The sequence below is a fragment of the Gavia stellata genome, chromosome 3 (assembly GCF_030936135.1).
Source record: "Gavia stellata isolate bGavSte3 chromosome 3, bGavSte3.hap2, whole genome shotgun sequence".
NCBI lineage: Eukaryota > Metazoa > Chordata > Aves > Gaviiformes > Gaviidae > Gavia > Gavia stellata.
The window spans coordinates 72,939,646-72,965,742 of record NC_082596.1 but is presented as its reverse complement, the minus strand read 5'-3'; the positions used below and the strand labels follow the sequence as shown (position 1 = coordinate 72,965,742).

Here is a 26,097-nt window from a genome sequence, read left to right as displayed (position 1 = left end):
CCTGATTGAAGATCAACATGGAAGCTTTTCTGTCTGTATAACCCTTCAGAAATGTTCTGCATTGGAATTCTAAGGTATTTCAGTCACTCACCTCTAAATGTAATGTGGGCATCAAGCTCTGAAAGCTGGTGAAGCTTGATGGATTTGGCAAGAGGTATACTTACTCCTAATGAATTAAAAGATAGTGTTTTGGATGCTTCAAATTTGGATGCAAACACTGGAAGTAAAAAGGTTAGCTAAAATTCTGCTAATTACTCAACTAGTACTCCAGTATTTTCATTATGTGAATAAGCTTCTGACAGTCAAATTTCCATTTTCATTAGTCCTACTTATTTCCATCTTATGGCAAAATGGAAAGGCCAAACAACACAAGAGATCCCATGAAGGAACAAACACATTTTTAAGTGCTTTGTGTTCTCTTGATTGAGACTACTTAAGTATTGCTAAAGCGCATATTACTATAGCGTTTAACTATATCATTTTAGTTCTGCTTTTGAAAATTTCTCTTGCTCTTATAATACAGCATGCACCTTCTTTCAATCCTGTCAAACCATCATCACTTTTGTTTAGAAAGTGCCTATTGACCAGAAAACAACTATTTTTTTCCTGGTAAGCGCCTGGACTCACCTTTATTCAATGTTTGTTTAGCTGACACAGAATGAAAGCAAACAAAGAAAATCCCCCCTCAAAATCACACTCTTTAGTCTTACCTATTCCCCCTCTGCTGTTCATGCAATCACTTCTTTGCTCACCAGCGTGCCCTTGTTTTTCTCTATATGCACTTCTCTCAAAATCTTCTCTCTCCCTTAATACTTGCCTTGGTGTTTGCTTTAATCATTACACAGACTGTATCTTACAAACTTCCCACTGCATACACTATACACATCTACTCTAAATAAGAAAAGCCCTTCCCATCTGATTCATACCAATTCTCCCCATCCACCATTCTTTCCACCCTCAAACTCTTCTTCAGTTCACTCCAAAAACATTTTCTTCAACTCCTATTCCTTCAAAGGCATTCTGCAGCCAGCTCTCCACATTGGAAAAATAATTCAGCTCTCATCTTGCAAACTTCTACAGAGAGCATTCTTTGCCATTACTTTTCTTTTGCAGGTAAAAGGGAGAAGAATATTAACCTCTTTATTCTCTGCACTATGTAAGTTTTTCTCCAAAACTGTAACTAGAGAAGTTTATACAGCTGTCCTTCTCCAAAGTCCAAACAGTCCTCAAATGAGATATCACACTGACAGTCCTCCAGAGTAATGCATAAACACTACTGCTGCCTGACAGATTAGCTTTTACATCTGCCTGCAACAGTCACTCCCATTTCTGTTCACCAAGGGGATTTTTTTAAATTAAAAACTATGCATAAGAGCACCTGGAAGCTTGTTCATCCACCCTATACTATTCGCTTAACTTGAGCATTCTTACTTTGCCCATTCTGGGTGACTGGCTACTGTCTCATTGATCAAGCTGCTTGTGACTTGAATCATGTGAACACTCTCTTGATGTACCTAAATTAAACATAGAGAGGAGAAATGTTATGTAATGCAAACTAGAACTCTTCCTACATTCAGAGAGGCTTGGGGGGGAGGTGCGGGGGTGGGGTGACCAGTTTGTACATTTAAAGAATAATTCTTTCAATGCAGACTACCCATTATGAAAAATGAAGTGCCATTAACCAAAAAAAGCAGTTAATACAATAACCATCACTCTGTTCTGACAATTTTGGTCACACACTGTGTGACTAGTAATAGCAAATGGAAATTTAAACCTTATCTCATCAGTGGAAAAAAAAATTAACAATACAGCAGTGCTGTCCAGGGAAGTACTAAAATACAAAGCACAGTTTCAGATATACCTTTTTAAGCCATGGATCAAACAAGTGTGAAAATTAATGAATGTTCAGCTCTAACATGACCAACCGTGCTATGAACGATAAAAGACACCTTTTACAGATATCTTAACGTTCCTTTTATGAATATAAGGCAGCTTTATGCAGGAATGTTTGCACAACTTTTAAAGCTTTCAATTTTAAGTACTACATTTAAGCCTACATTTTGGAAAAAGGAGATTGACATCAGAACCCATTGATTTTTGTTCTGTAACTGTATTCAAGTCAGACATTCAATCTCCATTGACTGTTTCAAGTATGAACACAGCTCCATTAAAAAAAAAAGAGGGGGGAAAAAAAAAGTACATGAGTGACCTCTTCTGGTAAGCAAAAAAAAAACCCCAACCACAAACCAAAAATCAATTTCAGAGAACATCTGATCATGAATCTCAGCACATTTAAGCTCAGAACAGGATACCATGAGGTTATTACAGGCAATTACACAAACAAATTGACAAATAGACCCTAAGCGTTTTGCAAATATGTTTTTGATGCAAGGTAAATTAAAACGAAAAAATTCTAAGTGGCTCTGCTTTTGACAAGAAAAGTGTAAGAGGATGCAAAACAAATCTGTTTCTGTAATATATAAGCTAGTAATTTTTTTACTAGAATAAATTTGGTATTTCCAAATGTCTATATATTGGCTTTCTCATATATGAAAATAAACATATAAATACAAGTAAATATAAATACATAGATTTTTGTATATAAGTAGTCTTGGAATGGTAACAAGTTCAACTACAGAGCATTTAGTTGCTAAATTTTTCAAAAATTGTTTAAGCTACACAATTTTGCAAAAATATCAGTAACTTTCATTCAGCATTTAAAATGAGCTCTATGATTACATTCCGTAGCGCACTGTACCTTTGCAGTAAGGAGCAGGGCTAGCAGAAGGGTTCCTATCACTAGCAAAAATATTATGAAAATGCTGATTATTTTATCTAGCATTTTCTCCAACCACACGATCATCTGTGCAGAAAAAAGAAAAAACAAATCATAGCATATAAATCAATCTTTAATGAAAGCAATGCTATATGCTATATGACAGTGTTGTTAAATTTATTTACAATCACAGTGCAAAATCAGGCTCTAATCAAACAGCATTTATGCCCAAGCTTGGAGATGAACAATTAACAAGCGATGTTAGCATGATTAAGGTCATGGTATGACATGTGATTTTGCAAACAACATTTACACATTACCACAAGACACAGCAAGCTCTCTGCAAAGCAAGCAGTAATTCAACATTTACTTACTAGACCTAAAGAAGCTAGCATTCATGTCAGCTACAACCCAGAAATTTGTCTTTGTTTCCTGCCCTTCAGCAACTTGGAAACTTAACAGATGCTACCTGCACAGGACTTGGGAGCTATCAAGGTATACTGTAAAGTACAACCATGAATTTCAAATTTGAAGAGCTAACAGCCATCTAAATGACAAGTGAGTTATTTCTGCAAGCAACCAAATTTTTAAAGCTGCTAATCACCTTCTGAACTGACATGGGGCTGGAGGTTTTCTACATTATTGAACATTAGGCCAATTATTCAGCACTGACTATTTCTATCCACTTTCAATCTCGAAAGGATGCTCAGCATTAAACATGCATCAACTAAACCTACTGATACAGGAAACAGGCATGTATGTAGTTCTGTCTATTTATGGAAAGGCCCATTCTATACATGTTCACAAACAAACAGTGGTGCCACTTAAGATTAGAGAAATTCTGATAATGTCATTCAGAACAATAAAACTGCTCAGCCACACGACTATGCAGAGTGCTCTAGAATAGTGCAAGCTGAGCTTCGTCTCATACACGAATTAACTATTTACATAAAAAGCTGTGAAAGCCCATGCAAGTATGACCAAATACATTCTTCTAGCTTCTAGAGTTCAACTACCAAGACTATTTCTACTCCATCTGGCATTACTGCAGGAAAAAGTTGCAGAAGGACAGCTATAAAATTTGTGCTTTAAGAGAACTGAGGTCAAAGCCAATGTGCAGCAGATGAACGAACTTCCAAGTGAGTACAAGTTATATATTCACTGATTAGGCTGGTAACACAAGTTACCAGTTAGAGATCTTACAAAACTACTAATATGCTTGCTGATGGTTTACATTAGTTCTTTCTTCATTATTTACCTTATCTCAACATGTGAAATTTTCCCTGGAACAACTAACTTCTACAGACTGCTGTGTGATGATTGAATTGGTTAACACTGAAGTTATATCTCCTATTTAAAAAAAAAGGTAAGGATATTTTTTTTTGGTGCTCATCCTGTAGCATCTGAGCAGTTAATGTACATTAAGTAATTATTTTTAAACTTCTTTTACAAACAGCTCCTTGTTTGATCTAAATTAACACAAGGATTACATTCAGCATTTAGAACTGTTGTTCAAAATTATGAAGAAAACTGGAAGAAAGCAAAATTCTTTTAAAAGAAACAAGGTGTTGAGCCAGCAAGTTCTTGTAACAAAATCTGCACTATATTATGATCTGCAGAAAGGAATTCAGAGAACCTGAAGAAATCTACAATATCTTCTGTCTTAGATATTTTTAAGATTTTTCTGCATTGCTGAAATACTTCAGCCATCAGAAATGCCTTGCCAGTGCTAGAAGGAGGTTACCTGCCTGCAGCAGTACTGCAGCTTTCTGAAAAACTCTTGAGTAGCCTCTACATGGGGCTGTTACCTCTTTGGAAATAAGACAGAAAACAGGATTTGCTGTGCCCTTCCAAGCATCACATACATTAAGGATTATACAAGAGAAGTAAGAAATAAAAGTCCCTGTTTTAAAGGTCAGTAATCAAAAACATCACTGAAAAACACTGGATGGCCAGGGGATGGATATTTTATAGCATGGGCTTCAAAATGAAGCTATTAAAAATTAAAGCTGCCCTTGTTATTTCGTAGTTAACGAAGTTCAAACTAATTGCTATTTACTTTCTAAGTTGGAGATAAAAGCAATAAGCTAGCTAGTCTTACATACAGCACCTTAATCAGACTCACTGAATCCAAGAAATTGGAGGTACTGTCAGACATTTCCAAAAATGCTAGCCCCAATGGTTGTGTGAGTGGTATCCAATAGATGAAATCTCAGTGCAGCTGAAGCTAGATGCTTTAGGTGTTTCACCATGGCAGCAACTGCTGGAAGATCAAGCTCCAAAAGATCAGGATGAGGACTCTCTCTGAACTGGAACATGACTAACAGGGGATCTTTCCTTGACACTCCTTACTGTGGGTTGGAGCATGCCTACACCGCCATTGAGGTGCAGCTGCAGCACATGTAAAGCCTGAATTACCTTTAATCTAGTTAGTAAAGTAATGGCAGCACTGATGTTGCACCAGTACAGGCAGCAGCCTCAGCCATCCAAGCCCACCTTGTGTTTATTTACTTGGGCAGGTAGCCCAAGTAAGCTAGATGAAAGCCAGCTCTGGTATGTCTACAGGTACTGCAATTACATCTCTCACCACAGTCTTAAGGAGATCCAAGTTATACAACTGGTACAGACATATCACAGGGGAAGACTGGATTGGATTGAGTATTGTAGAAGTAAAAGCAGATGCACAACATTCATTTAGGGATATATTTACTCCTTCTCCTTTAATTTGCTCTTTATTAAACCTCCCTTCCTTCCTCTACATTTACCCACAATACTTCCTTAGGAAGCACTCACCTTTGCACACTTATGCTAAATAATGCACAGGTGCTATGTTACTGCAGGTAAGCTAGACTGTTAAATCCTTGCGTGCTTGTATTTACCACTGAATCAGGGCCAGACTTTGCCCTTATCCCCCAACCCTGTCAGACCTCCCTTTACATCTTCCTGTAAACCACAGGCATGCACACAAAGACAAACAGATACTGACTAAACACTAGGCATTAACCAGAGATCATGAAGTTTTAAATTCAGTTCCAAGCTTCTAATCTAAAGGTTAGTAAACAGCAGGAAGCTGATGCTGCCACAACATCCAAAATTACGCAAAGGTAAAGGAAAGCCAGGCTCCTAAGCTACAGAAGGTCACACTTGTAAAACCAAACTGAAATGTGACTGGTTTGTCATAGACTGTCCACAAAAAACTCTCCTTAATTGTCACAGTTTTGAAGGGAAAGGTATCAACTTTCATTTTTTTTTTAAATTTAGCTCACTGTAAAGAAAAAAAAAGTTTTTAAGATGAGTCGCATTCTGTTAAAGTGCTTCTCAATAATTTGCAAGTACTCCCCTGCTTTCAACTTTTGGGTGATGATACAAACCATATTACACTGAGCTGCGATAGAACTACAGTTCATGCTTAACAATCAGGAATCCTACTATATAGACAGGTTCTCCATGTTACGCAGTATAATACATCATCTATGAATTCATACTTTGTTGCTTCACACTACAGAGCCATCAGAACACTAGTTTTTCTAGTATGTTTTATTTACTGCATTACCCACACAGTGAAGCATACCTGGACATCTACTTCATTTTCAATTAAATCTACATAGAATTACCAAATAAAAGACTATATTTTTTTTTTCTTTAAACAGCTTGACTGTCTATCAGGATTTGTTTCACGATATTTCTTAGACCTTGTGACACTTCCCTTTAGTTCAGTTAATGCTTGAGGGTATCACCTTATTAATATCATCTGATGAGAATAGGGGGAAGCCTGTAATCAGGACACTTCTCAGAGTTATGTTGAAATGAGTCAGATAAGTAGTTAAGTTAGAAAAGATAGAGAACAGTCTATATGAGGTCTCAAGTCTACTTACACCAGTGTCCCTCCAACAGCAAAATTTAGCAATTCTTTCTAAAGACTCCGGCCACAGACAATGTTATGAAGAACAAATCATGCTAGCCCAACTGAACCTATTCTGTATTTTGGGCTACATATACTGTGTTAAACTAAGTGATTATATACTATTCTTGTTTGCCAAAAAAAAAAAAAGTTTCAAGCAGCTCTTAGAACAGTAAGAAAAAAAAAATAAGGTTTATCACTAGCAGCCATAATCAGCCAACATTTCAAACTCTGCCATCTCTAGGTGCTGTACTTTTAGTTTCTTGGTGGATTACCAGAAACTTATCTCAGTGTTCTCACAAGTACTTCCCTTCAAAGACAGGCAAAAAGGAGAAAGGTGCAAAGGAAGCAACCTTTTAGCTGCATCCAGTTTTCTGTATTACAAATCTGCTCCTTTCTTTGCCTCTGGTAGAGTATGATTTTTTTTTTAAATGTAATCATTACAGAAAAAAAAAGCCAACCAAAAACAACATAACAAGACAAACCTGCAAGAACCTGATACAATTTGCACAGTATTTTTTTGCCTTTTTTAAAAATCTTGATCATAATATTATTACTACCTGCTCATGCACAGGAGTCAGCACTGCATGTAACACTATAGGACTTTCAGGATCTCTTCCTATGAAATTGTAAAGTAAAACAGTAGTTTTAAAAAAATAGCTCCTAGGAACTAAAAAAACCCCACCTCTGTTAAGAAACTATATCCACAGGGTTTTGCCCTATAATGCAAATCTCTAAACTAAAAATAAGATCCAGACATTTTAGAGTTCAAAGCGATTACAGTGAAATTATTTTTGCAATCTATCAATATTGAGGAAAAAATTTATCTACATACATAAATTTTCAAACAAGCAAATGACAAACTCAGAGCCAGGAGAAGAAGTAGTTGAGACAAAACTGTCACCTATGGCTCACTGCACTCAGCTCTTTACCTAAACTGTGCTAAAAAACCAGTTCCTAATAAAAAAAAAATTATGAAGGGTTATGGTTGCACATATTTACTAATCATGAGTCACTCACATAACACAAACATTTCAAAGTCAGGAAATAAAAATATAATTTTAGAACAACCAAACCATATTCAAAGGCAAAAGAACATTCAGAAATTCCCCTCTTAGTGGACAATTATAACTGAATCATAAAGCAAGCAACTCTACCCTCTTGTTCAGAAACACAGAAAGCACCCCATAATATATATAACCATGAGTTCACTGATTAAATACTGAAGATCAAACTTCCCAAATTCATTACAGCTGCTCAGCCTGGACACTACATGCAGCAGAATTTCCCATCTGCCATCCACAGCAGATATGAGCTGTGCAGCCCCATTTCATTGTTTACAAGAACCTTGTAGAGAATTGTGCCAGTGCCCCCATGCTCTACTCTCTTCCCCTTGTTTTCAACAGTATTCAGAGCTTGTTTTCAGCAGCATTCAGAACGACAGTACTTCAGGTGTCTTTTCACAACATGTAATGCAGATCTATGGTTTCTATTGTAATAGCTACTAAATGGAAAGGACAGGTTGTTGTTTATAAAACCATAGTAACCATTCTGACTCTGCCACTAACACTGAAGTGGTAAGTGAGGATGAAAGTTGCTGCTAGAAGCATAACCCATTTCCAGATATGGTATTTGATTTTTTCCTCCTTCACTTAATGACTTGGTTTTCATATATTTTATCACATACTAGATTTTTCACCTTTAAAACTCTGAGGTCCTGCAGTTGTATACTTGCTACAGGCATCCCTCTCCAGCTCTGTGCTTGTCTGAAGCAATGACACTGCCCAAGTCCCAGAGAGATATCACTGCATCGAGGAGTTGTCCAGATTTCAGTCACACATGAAGCCAAACATGGACTGAATTGGTTTTAATTTCTCTTGGGATGACAGTTCCCCAAAGAACAGTCGCTAACCCTAGTTGACTAATACGAACCATGGGAACCTGAGGAGTACGTTTCTTACAAAACATATCACACACTTTTAAAAGCCACACAAAAGAAAAATATTTTAGCTATACCAACTGCTTTAATTATATTTTTAAAGTTTTTTTACTAGCCCTCACTTCCCTTAAGACCATCGTTAGATTCAGCAGTTCCGAGACCGTAAGTATTCTCACGTCATTCCTGCTACACTGAATATCACTGACTATACAGGCGAGTTTGACACTTCAAAAGTAAAAGACTGACAGGACTGACTGAAGCCAGTCAATGCCCTATTTGCAAGCACTTACATTCATAGCTTTACAACTGTGCTTCATCCTCATCACTCCCATGTTAATTCAGTTAACTGATGCTTTCTCTGAGCAGAGAACAGCCCTCCAGTCCAGGAGAGAACTGGTTTTGTTACGCATACAAGTGGGAACCAGGTGGAGATCAACTGTTCTTAAATAAAATTGCCACTAAATCAAACTACCGCTCGAAAAGCTAATGCAATATTCTACTGTACAAAACATTTAACTTATGTGCATTCATTTTAGTAGAAGATGAGATCAGGTAGAATTATATGACCTTCAGTAGCTTATATCAAGAGCTGGAAAAGGGACACTTGGGAGAGAAAACTAAGAAGCAAGGCATGTTAGGGAGTGTTCATGCTGAAAAAAAAACAAAGAAAACCAAACCAAAATAAAAAAAACAAAACACCAACCTCCCCAAAACCACAGAATCCATTAGCTGGAATCACAATTTTTCTGTTTATTTACCTTCTTATTAAGCCAGTGCCACAGCTTGTCAGTGGCAGGGGGAGATGGAAGAAAAGGGAAGAAAAGACAAGAACACAGTGGAAAATTATTGAAAAATGCAGTAATAGAGAGGGGGGGGGAAAAAAAAAGCAATGAGAGGCAGGCAAAGTCATCCACAGAATGAAAATGAAATTGAAATTGTTCCAGACACAAAGGTCAACTGCAACAGGAAGAAAAGATTGTAACAACTTCTAATTCAAGAATCTACATTTTACTACTAACATGCACTTTTTGAAACAAAGAGGGACGTAACAAATAAGAATAACTTTAATGATATTAACAGAGCTATCAGCATAATCCGGGCAATTCCAGTTTAATTATACTGAGAGCTAACACTTCACATTTCAGAGCCGGACTTATAAAAGTACTCCGACAAGGCCACTTTACTGAAACACCAAAACTTAACATGAGATACCTGTTTATTGCATTAATACTCTCATTCAGGCAGCTTCCTATGTATTTCAAAACACTGCTATTACGTCAACTGCTGTTAAACAAATTTTGTATGTTTTTTCAGTACCACATTCATATTACAGCATTCACATTCAATGGCACAACATCAAAAACATAATTAACTGTGATATAGACACAACAGCAAATTGTAGATCAAATAAATGTATGGATTTCATATAATTTTATTGGTTGTGCAGATGGCTCTTTGCACTTCGCAACAGTCAATTTCTCCTTTTGTACTACAGTTATTTTTCCTTACTAATTCTCACCCATACTGCTCAAGTACACCTATTTTAAGACCTAGTTTATGTAGGACTATACTCTTAATTCTAGCATCAGTAATCAGCAGCATAGTCACAACAGTGAAAAGCTTTAACGTTATTATTCATCTGTGTTAGAGGTTAAGATCAGTAAGTGAAGTTTGTTTCTCCCTGAAAACAAGATCATGGAATGCTCAATAAATCTATTTTTTTCAGCAGTTGCCAGAAATTATATTAGCTCCCAAGGAAAGAAAAATGTCAAAACATTTCAAATTTTACAAAAATCTCAGAATGTTAATTAAGTTGTATCAGAAGCAAGAAGCAGATTTACTAAGAAACATGAACATCAGGAAACATGAAAATAAAATATGTCACAAAGCACCCACATTTACTAGCTTTTACTACTCATGGAAAGAATCACAGCAATGGAAAGCAATGACAAAGCTTCAAAAGCCTCAACTTGACAATGTAGAATTTGCTTCTATTTTACCTCCTCACCTATGGAATAATTTATCAGTGAAAAAAAGTAAAGTTGTTTACTGATTCAACAACATACTTTTACCTTTAACTTTATTTCTGCATATTAAAACCCACTATATATTAGGTTCATTTTGGAAAAAACAGATCTCATGGCTGTATTTCTCCACTTTGCAACTCCAATACAACGAAAGACTGGATATTAGGAAAAATTTCTTTACTGAGAGAGTGGTCAAGCATTGGAACAGGCTGCCCAGAGAGGTGGTGGAGTCACCATCCCTGGAGGTGTTCAAGGAACGTGTGGGCGCGGCACTGTGGGACATGGTTTAATGGGCATGGTGGTGTTGGGTTGATGGTTTGACTTGATGATCTTACAGGTCTTCTCCAGCCTTAGTAATTCTCTGTGTGATTCTGTGAAAAGCTAGAGCTCTGTAGTTAGCCTAAGATTTTAGCAAAATGTGAAAGGAAGTCTTTGGTATTTTTCTATAATTTCAGCCTCCTGGAATTGGATAATAAATACAATAACTAGGAAATAACATTATATGTCAAAAATAACAATAATTTTTTTTATTAATGTTTAAGACAATAATCTGGGAGGCTCTACCTGCCTACTATCTTACCAATACTGATGTTTAAGTAGTTCTACAAATGTAATCAATCTACATTTAAAAATAGGCTACAGCTTAATTCTAATCTTCAAGTCATCCAAAATTAATAAGGCTACAGACACTTTTGCAGTATTTTACTGGAAAACTATTTATAAGATCTTACATGTCCATGGAAGTATATCCTAGAATAATATATGCACTGGTAAAGATTCTGCTCATTCTGTGCTTGCTTTAACTACCTGCTAAACTTGGTACCAGAAGAACCAAACCTTGACTTTACCCCAAGTCCAAACAATCTCTTACCAGTCCTCCATGTATAAAATTCTAGTACACTATACCTAGAAAAAGCATATAATGAAAGCATGCATGCAAAATATTACCACATTCTTATTAATAAAAGTCTAGTGCATGCAGTTGAGCAACTGCCTATGCTGCTGAACTGACTTGCAAACTCTAATCAAAATAAAACTACAGTCACTATATTAAAAGACAACAGCCTTCTTTTAAAAAAAAAAAAAAATCAGTGAAACAAATTATTACTTCTTGACTGTTGATAAGAACATGCACGATACCATATCTATTAAGTTTTAAGATGACTTGACGGATGACAACAGAAACCTCCCTACTCTTTCCTCCAGGAAGTCTCTCATATCTGAACTGCTGTGTCTGTTGGCTCCATGGAGCAAATGCACAACCACAGACTAAAGAATAGAGTAAGGACATCCTACTTACAAAATCTATATTTAAAGCAGGCCTCCACAAGCAGGCACAGCTTGACCTAGTGTTTGTAAAGAAACCGAGAAGCAATGCGCTACTTTCTTTCCGCTTGATCAGAACTTCTCTTCAGTTCAAATTTGTCTGCAATTCCAAGATAACCAGAGGTTGATGACCAGTGGGAAAGAAGAAGAGCAGTTCTTTTCTTACTGCTTTTACTTAAGAAACAGACATAATCAGTAAAGCTCAAAGATTTGCATGCATGAGCAGTACTCTTCCATAATTTCTCATAGTGGGTTATTTTCTGGACCGTCTACACTAGCCTCCTAAAATTCATTTGGGAGAAAAAGACGTGCCACTGTAAGATGTGTTCCTCGTCCTCACTACCTTTTACTCAAAACTGGAACTATTTCCCAATCGGGCATACCACTTCAGAAAGACCAAGTAGTACCACTAGATATTTGTGTGAAACAGACCTTGTCAATGGTTTGTTGTACTTAGCTAAGAGCCCCAATATGTCCTGATGCTGAGATTCAGCCTCCAATTAACTCACTATACAAAAAACAAAAGCAAAACAAAGAAAAACAAACAAACAAACCACTAAGCAGCTTCAGCTCCCAGGAAAAGAAAATACAACTAAAATATTAAAAAAATTAAACATCTAATTGCAAAGGAAATAATACTTCAATCTTGGTTTCTCACACACACATAAGAAGTAAGGTGTGACAACTTATTCCATGAATTTCTATTTTGTGTTTGTATATTTTTACTTCCTCTTCAATAGTGCCTACTGAAGCCAAAACATTTGGTAATCCAACTTATATATATCTCATCCATCCTTTCTAAAAAAACTTGCAAGGATGTAATGTTCATTCCTCTCCTTTCCCTGTCCCCACAAAAATCACAACTGCCAATACCCTATGGCCTTGCTTCCCAAATTCTCAAAGATAAGATGCATCCATGATCCTACAATGCACAGAAGAAGCATATCCAGCAGAACTTAAAAGATATGAAAGCATTAGTGTGATAAGCATTGGAAGACTACACATAATTCCAGCCACCCATGATAAAGCCAAGTGAACTGTAATTAGGATAGGCACAAACGAGGACAACAGAATCACACAGAGTATCAAGTGTCTTATAACGGCTAGAGCTTGAATTGCTTTAATATACACAGCACAGACTCAGAAGGAATATGACTGTCATCTAAAAAATGGGGGGGAGAGGGGACATGGAGAAATGAGTTGTGCCAATGCTGTTATCAGATCTCTGCTGGAAATACAATACAGCAGAGAGGAAACAGTCCAGGAGGTTCCTGGAGTGTGTGGAAGATACATTCCTGACACAGCTGGTGAGTGAGCCAGCTAGGGAAGGGGCCCTGCCAGACCTGTTGTTTGTGAACAGAGGACTTGTAGGGGATGTGATGGTTGGAGGACGTCTTGGGCATAGCAATCATGAAATGAGAGTTTTTGATTGTCAGAGAAGTAAGGAGGGGGGTGAGCAGAACTGCTACCTTGGACTTCCAGAGGGCTGACTGTGGCCTGTTTAGGAGCCTGGTGGACAGAGTCCCTTGGGAGGCAGTCCTGAAGGGCAAAGGAGTCCAGGAAGGCTGGACACTCTTCAAGAAGGAAGTCTTAAAGGCGCAGGAGCAGGCTGTCTCCATGTGCCAGAAGACGAGCTGGTGGGGAAGACGACCGGCCTGGCTCAACAGAGAGCTTTGGATGGAACTCAGGAAAAAAAAAAGGAGAGTTTATGACCTCTGGAAGAAAGGGCAGGTAACTCAGGAGGACTATGAGGATGTTGTGAGGTTTCGCAGAGAGAAAGTAAGAAGGGCCAAAGCCCAGCTAGGACTTAATCTGGTTACTGCTGTAAAAGGCAACAAAAAATGTTTCTATAAATACTTTAACAGCAAAAGGGGGGCTAAGGAGAATCTTCATCCTTTACTGGACGTGGGGGGTAACACAGTGACAAAGGATGAGGAAAAGGCTGAGGTACTTAATGCTTTCTTTGCCTCACTCTTTAATAGTAAGACCATTTGTTCTCTGGGTATCCAGCCCCTTGTGATGGCAGATAGTGGTGGGGAGCAGAATGGAGCCCCCACAATCCAAGGGGAAATGGCTAGCGACCTGCTACACCACTTAGACACCCACAAGTCTATGGGACCGGATGGGATCCACCCAAGGGTACTGAAGGAGCTGGCAGAAGTGCTCACCAAGCCACTCTCCATCATCTACCAGCAGTCCTGGCTAACCAGGGTGAGGTCCCAGTGGACTGGAGGTTAGCGAATGTGACACCCATCTTCAAGAAGGGCTGGAAGGAGGATCCGGGTAATTACAGGCCTTTCAGCCTGATCTCGGTGCTGGGGAAGATTATGGAGCAGATCATCTTGAGTGCCATCACACGGCATGTCCAGGACAACCAGGAGATCAGGCCCAGTCAGCATGGGTTTATGAAAGGCAGGTCCTGCCTGACCAACCTGATCGCCTTCTATGACAAGCTGATCCACTTAGTGAATGAGGGAAAGGCTATGGATGTAGTCTACCTAGATTTTAGTAAAGCCTTTGACACTGTTTCCCACAGTATTCTCCTGGGAAACTGATTGCTCATGGCTTGGATGGGCACACTCTTCACTGGCTAAAAAACTGGCTGGATGGCCGGGCCCAAAGGGTTGTGGTGAATGGAGTTAAATCCAGTTGGCAGCCGGTCACAAGTGGTGTCCCCCAGGGCTCAGTTTTGGGGCTCGTCTTGTTTAATACATTTATCGATGATCTGGATGAGGGGATTGAGTGCTCCCTCAGCAAGTTTGCAGACAACACCAAGTTGGGTGGGAGTGTTGATCTGCTCGAGGGTAGGAAGGTTCTACAGAGGGATCTGGACAGGCTGGGTCGATGCGCCCAGGCCAATTGTATGAGGTTCAACAAGGCCAAGTGCCGGGTCCTGCACTTGGGTCACAACAACCCCACGCAACGCTACAGGCTTGGGGATGAGTGGCTGGAAAGCTGCCCAGCGGAAAAGGACCTGGGGTTGCTGGTTGACAGCCAGCTGAATATGAGCCAGCAGTGTGCCCAGGTGGCCAAGAAGGCCAACGGCATCCTGGCTTGCATCAGAAACAGTGTGGCCAGCAGGAGTAGGGGGGTGATCGTACCCATGTACGCGGCGTTGGTGAGGCCACACCTCGAATGCTGTGTTCAGTTTTGGGCCCCTCCCTACAAGAAGGACATTGAGGTGCTGGAGCGTGTCCAGAGAAGGGCAACGAAGCTGGTGAGGGGTCTGGAGCACAAGTCTTATGAGGAGCAGCTGAGGGAACTGGGGTTGTTTAGTCTGGAGAAGAGGAGGCTGAGGGGAGACCTTATCGCTCTCTACAATTACCTGAAAGGGGGTTGTAGAGCAGTGGGTGCTGGTGTCTTCTCCCAAGTGACAAGTGATAGGAGAAGAGGAATAGGCCTCAAGTTGCACCAGGGGAGGTTTAGGTTGGATATTCTGAAGAACCTCTTCACTGAAAGGGTTGTCAGGCATTGGAACAGGCTGCCCAGGGAGATGGTTGAGTCACCATCCCTGGAGGTATTTAAAAGACATGCGGATGAGGCGCTTAAGGACATGGTTTAGTGGTGGACTTGGCAGTGTTAGGTTAGCAGTTGGTCTTGATGAGATCTCGAAGGTCTTTTCCAACCCAAGCAATTCTACAATTCTAATTATTTTGCTTAGACAAGATCAACGTGACTATAAACTGACCTTAAATACACTTAAGCTGAAGAGCGAGAAGTTTGGCTGCGCATTACAACAAAAGCCCTACCTTCTTTAAGGAGAAAAGACTTAGTGGAGTTAGGAAGGATACTATATCATGTAGTTATGCAATACAAGGATACTAAACTTGACAACTCATGAAATACATGATATTGTGTCTAGAGAGTCTTCTTGCTTACAAAACAAAAGCTTTTAATGAAAAGCTTTGTATAACGTAAGCTGTTATCCTAACATTTTAATACTTCCCACTACCTCTGGAAACCCCCTTTATCTTGTTCATAGCTGAAAGGCTTTTCTGTTTTCAAATTCTTCCTCAATGAACTCTGAAATCGTTACTTATTTCCTACAGCCATTTTAAAGCTTTTGTTGACCTTTTGACATCCATTTACGCATTAGATCTGGGCTTAAGATATTTTCCTGTAGGAATTCAGAGCGATAAACTGCAGACAGATCTGCCAATGTACAGATGATCTTGACAAATGTACTTACAGGGTTCAGCTCTTCAGTTACAGAAACTCTGAGGTAACAGCTTTTTCTAAAGCAGAGAACACTTCAACAACATAGTTACAGAAAGCACATTCTTACACACTGGCATAGCTATACAAACAAAATAATCTATCAGGTTAAGTCAAAACTTACTATTCCAAATGGAGGAGCCTTTATAAATTTTATAGAGCTTTCCAACTCTGCAATTCCAATGCAAACATGGGCACATTCTGAGTTGGGGAGAAGGGAGGGGAGCACAGAAGCCTTATCCTATGGCACTTCCCAAATACCTTATCCCACATATTTCTTCTCTTACAGAGGGAAGCGTCCCTTCTGTACCACCATGCCACTGTGTTCAACAACTATACTTCGACACAGCATAAACAAACGTGTTCAAACTAGCTCAGGCCCTACTTACAGAATAAAATGGGTTCCTTTTTAAATTAAGTTTTCACAACAGAAGTAGGAACGTCTCATGCTTCAGATTAAAGCTCATTAAGTTTAACTTCAAAATCTTTGTAATCAGGTGACTGAACCATGAGAAGCTTGCCTTACTCAGATAAAGAATCTTCTAAAGCTAACTCAACATTTAAAAAGTGATTTCTGTCAAGCTTTGCATGTAATCACTTAACGAAGTTTAAACATGTTCTTAAGTGTGAATAGTGATAGAAGAAACGTGGTTTAAAATACACCATAAAACAGATACAGTTTTACATGAGAGACGTGTCCATTAGTGACAGACATTTATTTTCGAATTAAAGCGTCTCAGCATACAGTGAACAGAGAATAAAACAAACTTTCAGGTTGCTTAAGGAAATAAGTAGAAATACCTTACTGTCCAGCTTTAGCATGACTCTTCCAAGCCCTCTGATAGGCCGTGGAGCAAGAGCTTCCTGACGTTCCTTCACAAAATTTTCAACAAGTTGCCACCAACTTTTACAATGGTTTGCCATGAAGTTCAAAACTCCGAAATGAAGCACAAGTTTTTTAAGTGCCCAAACTGTAACCACAAGAAGGAAATTAAGAATTAGAGATTTCAGAGCAGCACCACAAGACTACACATCTATTCCATTCTGAAAGGCCTAGGAAAAAGAAAGGAAAAAGATTCTTGAGTTTTATTTCCCATTAGAAATCACTTTCAGAATTTTCAAGTGGTTTCAGGACTAATCTCCTCGCTTGCTTTACAGCCATGCTTACCCACATGGAATTTAGATGGCAGCAGAAGAAAGGTGCCTGTGCACTACCCGAATTATGCAGCTGACAGACTTGAGCAAGGCCTGGGATAAGCAGGTGCTGCTCCATGATTCCAGTGCAGTGGATTTATCACATCTTCACACATACACCACGCCAGATGACTACACATAAAATACCACATTCAGAACTTAACAGTATGTAACACATAAAAGAAAATTTTCAACCTCAATTCTTAAGTTTTTGGCCTCCTGTACTGCTAAAGCTGTATCTTTCCTTTAAGAACTGACAGCAGATCATGTGTAATTTCACAGGAAAGTAGTGTTCATTTAAACCTTCAACTAAAATACAACTGTGGATTAATTTTGCTTTTAAACATCAAAAACATTATTTTGAGATCAGCTTTTTATCTTGGCATGAAGATGATCACACAAAGCTTCAGAAAAATCCATACTGCTCCTCAAAGCCGGACAACAGAAGAAATATTTACAACTTTTTTCCCCAAAAAAGAAGCATTTTGCTACCACAAACAGCTTTTCTCCAACACTCCTAATATACATTCACTGTAAAATAAAGAGCTTTGCAACAACACTAGAAATGTCTAGCATTACAGTTACAGAAATAAAAGCTCATTTCCATTTACTTGCCATGAAATAAAGCCCAGAGATTTTGCACAAGGCTTATGGTTCCAATTCTGTGATGGCACTGCTCTCCCTCACTTACTGAGTATAGGTGCAAAACTTGTGAATCATCACAATCGGGAATGTAAAAGCAAAAAAGCATGATACATATGAAACTTTCCTTGACGCTAATAGACCTTTAATAGTCAAGAAATACTTGCTATAGTCTTTTTTTTATTCGACAAAATGTTACACCACGCAAATTATCCATCTTCTCATCACTGAAAAGAAGATAAGCAAGTACTCTTCCAAAGCCACTAGCAAATTTAACATCAGAACATAGGAGTTAATTCACATTATAAACAAAGATTGATTTGTATACAACTGATTTTACTGGAGTATTGATGCAAACATACCACATGTTCACAAAAAACATGATTACAAGATACATCAACCTAAACGATCATAATTATTATATGTAGCAGTCACAGACCAGAAGGTCTCACAACCCAGTCCTGCCATGAAATACTGATACACAAACCTCTAAACAAAATTATGCTGCATCCCCAAATATTGAACTTCTACTAAACTTTTCCTTTAGAGCTATGGTTCTAAAGGAAAACAAAGTGAAACCTAGCAACAGAATCACATAATTCTCCTAATTTCTCCCTGATTTTTTTTAAACCTGAATTTAGTAACAGTGAACATCACATGTAGATTAAAAATTAGTGTTGAAAATTCTTACACAGTAAAATAACTTTCTGTGAAAATGCTAGCAGTACTCCTCCAATTCTATTGTATTTATAGCAACATTTGATACTGAACTCCCCATCATTACATTTAAATGTACTTTCAATAAAACTTTTTTTTATTACGAAAGACTATTCTCCAAACTAGGTTTGTTACTTACTGTCATATATCAACACCACAATAATTCCCTCATCCTCAAAAATTCACATCATGCTTTCACTTGGAGATGTGTAAAATGACATACATAGCCGAAAAGGTTAACTTTGATAAAGGCCCTGTGGATATTAAAAGTTCCACAAAAGCCTATTGAGAATGGTATCACAATGGAATAGACTGCCCAGGGATGTGGTGGAGTCACCCTCCCTGGAGGTATTCAAGGAGCGTGTGGACATGGCATTGTGGGACGTGGCTTGATGGGCATGGTGGTGTGTGGTGTGGGTGGTTTGGTGGGTTTTTTGGGGTTGGTTTTGGTTTTTTTTTTTTTAATGGTTGGACTTGATGATCTTACAGGTCTTTTCCAACCTTAGTGATTCTGTGATTCTGTAAGCCACTTGTGTAATAGTTTACATTCTTGTTCGTGGAGAGCTCATTCAACAATTTGCTGAAGTTTGGTTTACTTACCCTCTGGCACCACCATGTGGCAAATATGACATTTATTCTCTTGAAGAAACAGAACAATCTAATAATCTTTTTACTAAAGATCATGTAGCGAATGTACAAAAAAAAGGAGAAAATACAGTGCGAGTGCCAACACCTAACTTACAGGCTGCAGCTTTGTATGCTGAAATGCAACTCGTGGTAAATACACAAACTGCTGCTCAGCAAAACAGGGCAAGCTTGCATTTTACAAGGTGAACAACATATCTGAAATGGCATTCTAACCTTCTGCTACTGCTTAAAAATAAGTGTTTAAATAATATGTTCTAAAATAACTGAGTGTACACTCATTGCAAAGGTGATGTCAGGAGGTGCTACAGACAATCACACAGCTGTGATTATATTAAGTTAAAAAGACGTAAGAGAGAAAAAGCTAAAGTAAGACTGTTATTAGAAGGTTGTGAGCAAAAGAAGAGAAAGGCTGCATACTAAGAAATTCCAAACATCTCCAGGAAGCAGAAAATTACCTGAAGACAAAAACAGAAATTAAAAAAGGATGCAACAGAACAAGTAAGGAAGTAAATGAAAGATCTTAAAAAGAGACAATACCGGGATTCCCAGGCTCATTCATATCACTGAACAAAATGCTACACGTGTTCCACAACCTGGTTTATTGCTTAGCTTTTGAATTCAGAAGTCATGTTTTCACCTCTTCATTTTATGCTATAATTATGGTATAATTTTTCCAGCCCCTACATTAGGCAATTTTAAAAGAGCGTTTCATTCTACCAAAGTACAAATGCATTCAAGGAAAAATATTAATGGTACCAAGATATTTCTAATAATCTAAATGCTACTTTATGTAAGTCCTGTCTACCAACGTAAGGAACTCTAGCAAAATTAGCACCTTTCTATCTAAGGTTTTGGGGCGTTATTTTATTTTTTAAAATACTAGAAGCATTCTGCTTAAGGTCTCAGAAGTGCTTAGAGTTATTAGTCTCCTTGAACTTGAACAGTCACAAGGAAACTTGCTTTATAACCCTTCCTATTTTCCACTAGTAAATATTTTTAATACCACCTCTCTTTTAAGGTTATCTTCATTCACCTTCTGACACTTAATGTGATCCACTGTTCTAAATTTGCCTCTGTTCATCATTATACCACCTTTTCATAGTATTTTTGTGGTGACCTAGTTGCATTCAGTTATATGCCAAGAAAAAGAACTTAATGGCCCAGTGTCACTGCTAAGGCAACAAGTCACAACTATTCTCAAAATTAATTTCTATTTTGGCATGAGTTTATTGTTCAGGTAGCTATTTTAGACCTAATGACTGGCAGCAGCAGTATTCATCTATTTCAGTTATAGATGTGCACTTTAATCTAGATTTGTCTGTCTCAAGCTTAAAACCGTTCATTGTTGTCTGCCTACCTGCAAAACTGTTGCATCCATTTTTTCCTCCCACTCAAGTAGGTATTTCTAAACAGGGGTTAAGTCACTCCTCAACTTTTCTCTTCAATAAATTAAGCCACGTAAGCTCTGCTTCTAGAAAGTCTAAAATTTATTTTCCAATCCCTTTATAATTTTTATGATCTATTTATGAGCTACATCCAACCTGCCATCTCCATTTCCCATGATGCCAAGACACCAAAACAGGGCAGTTTCTAATGTAGCAACTACACTGGACTGAAACATAGATCAAATTCCTCTCTCCTCTTACCCTGTATTCAGCTATTTATATGCCTAACCATCACATTACCCTTTAGCTGCTGCTACAGTGCCACAGCCAGATGTGCAGCTGTTCCTTTCACCATGCCTCTCATTCACCATGCCTCTTCGAGTTCGCAGCCCCTCAAACCTGTAAGCATGGCCCCACAGTCATGATTTACAGTTGCACAACTAGACAGCTTTGTGTATTGGGTGTAAATCACAAGCTTTTGGTAGCAGGGTGGCTGCTGGGGTAGCCTCTATGGGGAGAGACCAGGGGCTGCCTTGTGCTAGACACAGTCAGTTCCAGGTGGCTCCACAACAGACCCACCACAGGAGAAAGCTGAGCCCATCAGGCATGGGTATGGTGCCTCTGTGAAAATATCTTCAAGAAAGGGCAGAAAACACTAGAGAGAGAAGAGGAGGGAACACAGACAGAACAAGTGAATAGAGCGGAAGAAGGAACAGAGAGATGAACAGAGGTAATAAAAAGGCCAGGGGAGTAGAAGTGCTCCATAGTGGAGCAGGCACACCACTCAGAGGGACCGTAGCCTATGGAGGACCCATGCCAGAGCAGGTACACCTCCTGAAGGGACTGTGGCCTAGGGATGAGGAGATGCCTGAGCTGGTACCTCCCCAAAGGGGAGGCAGCTCATGGATGAGCCCACACTGGAAGACAGGAAGAGAGTGATTGGCTCTGTGGGTACTTGGCTGCTAGCTGGGGCCAACACACCACACTTGGTAAAAGGGAAAATAGCTACATTTAAGTGTTAAATACATTAAAAAAAGCTGACAATTAGCATTTTAACTGAAGTTTAGAGAAAATTCAAGCAAATTAAGAAACTTACTTTCTTTACAGTAGGGGGATGGGAGGAAATGCTTTCAGATCCATAGTAGTTCATGCATATTTCCAGAGTTCCCATCTTCCCTATTCACCCCCCAAGAGTATTGGAAAAAGTGGCATTCAGTTTTAAAATAACCTCTTTAGATAGCTGTCCTAACTACTCCATTCTCGCTTGATATATAAGAGAACAGATGCATGCAGATGTGAAGCAACAAAGCTAATTAACCTCAGAGCTAGAATTAGAATCAAATTTATCTTGTGACTTGTCCAGAGTCTAGCAACCCACGTTTAATGGATATTAAAAGCTAGCATGAGCTGTACTTTGCTACTGAATAACAGCTAAAATATTCTGTGTCTATAGGTGCAAAAACACGAAAGACATGAAATCAAGAGGAAGAAAAAACAAAGTACTCTAAACCAGAAGTATTCTTACAATGTAAGGTGTGGCACTGAATTATTACAGGTAACTTCAATAGTCAACAGACAAAGCAATTTTACAGAGTTGTCCACTACATGGTAACAGACAGTGCACTTCAATCTTCCTATTTGAAGCTACAATTCATCTTGTCTTAACAAAAAGTCTTGAAAAAGTTTTAAATTAAAAAACTCATACAAGCCTACAAGCCTTTCCTTCTGTTTTATTTAACACAAAACCTAAGGCTATCCAAAGTCGTCATATACATTTCTAATAATTGGATTATTACCTGCAAAAGGCACTGGCAATAGCTGCACAATCCAGAAATTTAGCCAGATCTGGACAATGACAATGGCCCACACAAGTGTAACAAAGTAAATATCACTGGTTTTCTTTTTTCTAAGAAAAGATCCAATCTCAGGTCTTTGTCTGCTCCCAGAAGAGGATGAAGAGGAGGAGAAAGATGATGAAGCATGTGGAGGTTGATCACCTTCTGTTGATCCTAAAACAAACAAATGCAAACAAAGAAGTGAAAGTTGTCACATTAATGTTCACCATAGAACAGAATATGCTCCCTAGTCCCAAATTAACATTTTTTTGGTTTTTGGTGTGGTTTTTTTTTTTTTTAATTTCTCTAAAAGATAGAGACAGCCTTGGCATTGATTTGACTTTTGAAAAGCTAGAACAGGGGTGTGTAAGGTCTCCCACATCATGCAATACCATGCCAAGCAGTGCTGGGAGGAGGAGAGAAGAAAAGATGCTACAGCCTCTAAGAGGCCTCCTGTCACTGCAGGTAAACTACAACCCAAATATCAAAGAACCATAAAACCCTGAAAAACACAAAGTGTAATTCACTTCTAAAAGAAATCTAAAGTCTTAAAAGAAATCTTTGATTTCTCTTTAATTCAAGTGCTCAAAAAGAAATCTTAGATTTGCTCAAAGCTCATTTAAACAAAACAAAAAAAATACAGCATACATTGAAGAGAAAGCTTGTATCTTACAAATTTCTTACTACACTTTTTCTTTTCCTGAACACTCACATTACAACCATAGCACTCACACTGTGATCCTAAATTATTTGCTTGTGTAACATGTTTTAGTAACAACAGTTACTAAATTAGTGGGTATCAAACGTTGTCATTCTCTCATTCATAAGTTAGTAAACATGAAATTAAATTAAAAAATGCAAACGGATGTGTTAAAGGCATTTACAAATAAACAGTAAATAGTCATTTAACGCAAAAATATTGTGTCCAAATTAAAATTCTTGTATAGAGAACATAGTAATTTATTATTTAACTTTTTAGTTGGTAAATCTGCCTAGTATGGGTGACACCAAATCCATCTTCAGTCACTGTATGTAGAATCTCTCCCTGAGAGCACCAGTATTAATTTTTACTGAGGCCCCATGCTCGTGGCAAAATGCAAACCCTTCCCACACAGCATTACTTGAGAAAAATTTGCAGCCATGGTGGAAGAACGCACACAACAAGAAAACCTGAAAAGTTACTCTATGCTGAAGAATAAAAGGCAATTTGTTATGTTGGTACATATGGCAGCAGGTAAGCAATGAACATAACTCCTTCACTTGACTCGTGTCACATCAACACCAACCACTTTGCTCCCATGAAGAAAAACGGCTGTAAAAACTGTATTACAATACACTACATGCATATCAGTCAAACAACTAGTGTTCCACCCATGCGGTTTTAGCTGCAATGTCACTAAAGCCATTCCTAGCCTAAAGCATGACAGCTAGAATGTACAAAAAGACAAGACAGATTTGTCATACGTGTACAGTAGCGGTAAGCGACAAATTCTGCAGCCTCACACACTGGATGAAAACTCTTCCTTTGTTGTAGAAATCTGCACTGATGTTCTACAAGTAAGGGGAACTATTTTTTAGAGCTTATAAACACTTCCCCACCACAGTAATACAATAATGCAGATCTATTAATTCACCCAATTGATAGACACTGGGATGATGACAGAAACATTGGCCAGTTGCTGGTAACATATCTGGTAGAACTTCAGAATATTCCCAAAGGAATTACGGCATGCAACCTGAAAGAAGGAATTCTACAAGCAGCTAAACACAGCAGAAGCTTCAGGTGGAGTGCTTCTTGGCAAATCAGTTCATGTCTCAAAAGGATGAAGACCAGCCCTATCATACAAACTACACTTTGGAGAAAAAGACATGAATTAATTTTTCATAAGGGAAGAGAAAGTTACCTGTAAACAGGAGTTTTTCTAAAAAGACAAAGTGTTTTTGTCATAAGAAATAGAGGGTCCCTGTACTTCTCAGTCTATTTTTAATGAAGCAGAACAGTACTAATAGAAACAAATGGATCCAGCTTATGATGCGCTAAAGGAACAAAAATTTGAAAGCATTATATCCATAATTGAGAATTCTCCCCTATCAATTCAACTTACTCAACACTTTTCTTCTTTTTTGCTCCAAAATTAATATTATAAACATAAGTAACATGACAACAAGCAGAAACTCAAATCAAAGGGACAGAAAAGCCAAAACAGAAAAAACAAAGGAATTTTAATATGCTGAAGTCTATGACTCAGGATTCAAGTTATCTGACACTTTTTGCCTCAAAAGCCCTTAGTAGAGTCACTTTTATGAAAGAAAAAAGAATACTCCTTCTTTTGGTAATGAAAAATTTGATCAACATATTTTTGCAATGAAGAAAACCTTAATTAAATAACAGTAACTGTAATGTTAAGAGCAGTACCAATTAAACAGCCTCATTCTCTTACAGCTTTCCTATTAACTTAAGCAGGCTGTACACAGAATGCAAAACACAGATGGGAAAGAGCTGACAGGGAAAAAAAAAGAATTTAAAAAAAGAAAAAAAAGACTAAAACCTCCTAGGGGATCCCAAGTCAGCAAGACAAGAAAGCTTTTTCAGAATGCAGTTCTGCAGCACTTCAAGCAAAACTAAATTGGCACTGCCAATGACCCAGTATTCTCCCTGTGACAAACACAGACTCAGCATCGGTACTGCCATTCAGATGACTGTATCCAAAGTCAGTTCACAAAGCTGATCCACCCAAAAAAACCACCAAACTTTGCAAATGAAAAAAATCACATTTTGTTGGCAAGATATGCTCTGCAAACCAAGGCATGAGTGCCTTGTGGATACAAACAGGAAAAAAGAACTATCAGAATATTGATTTAGACTAACTTCAGGTTCTATAAAACCCCATTTAGTGTGCTTCATGATATTTTTAGAAATGAAACCTGAAAAACACCTATCTTCCAGCTAATGAAAGTATGACAGTCTTTCCCAAATGGCTAACGTAATACCCAGTAAAGAATTCTAGCAAAATCAGAACGTACGGTACTTATTTGAATATAATACAAACAACCGAAAAAGTCAATTTTCCAGGCTGTCTTAAGACACATTCTTTTCTTTTCACAATATGCTCTCTGTCAAGTCAACTTCTTGCTGGCATAGCATTTTGAATTATTCTCCCTCCCTTCCTTAAATAAAAGGAAAAGGAACAGCAGCATAAACAGGAAAGCAAATATCTGTATCTCTATGGAGCAGGGTATCAGAACAAAACCTTCAGAGTTAGATGAAACAGTGATTTTATTATTATTAATGAAAAAGTCTTTCAGAACACCAGGATGAAGGTACCCCTTCATGAAAACCCACCTTTCTGTAATTTCAAAGAAGTGAGCAGGGGGTGGGGAAGGGAGGGTAAGAGTCATGACTACATTTAAGGATTTCAGTGTCTACCATATTCAAAGCCAACAAGACAATAGAATCTTGCCTACAAGGCAGCTAACAAAATAATGCAGTGG

The 26,097-nt window shown here is 38.2% G+C and overlaps 1 protein-coding gene across 2 annotated transcripts in view; it reads right to left on the bottom strand.

Moving 5' to 3' along the window:
- TMEM245 (transmembrane protein 245) overlaps positions 1–26,097 on the bottom strand; it is an 89,520-nt gene that overhangs the window by 46,853 nt on the left and 16,570 nt on the right. The window contains exons 5-9 of one of the 2 annotated variants that reach the window (XM_059836217.1): positions 22,567–22,779; positions 16,986–17,155; positions 9,375–9,398; positions 2,759–2,863; positions 1,432–1,514 (exon numbers count right to left, since the gene is read on the bottom strand). In XM_059836217.1, coding sequence (XP_059692200.1) covers positions 1,432–1,514; positions 2,759–2,863; positions 9,375–9,398; positions 16,986–17,155; positions 22,567–22,779 — 595 coding nt within the window. The remainder of the gene's footprint in view (positions 1–1,431; positions 1,515–2,758; positions 2,864–9,374; positions 9,399–16,985; positions 17,156–22,566; positions 22,780–26,097) is intronic. The other variant, XM_059836218.1, reaches the window with a different exon arrangement.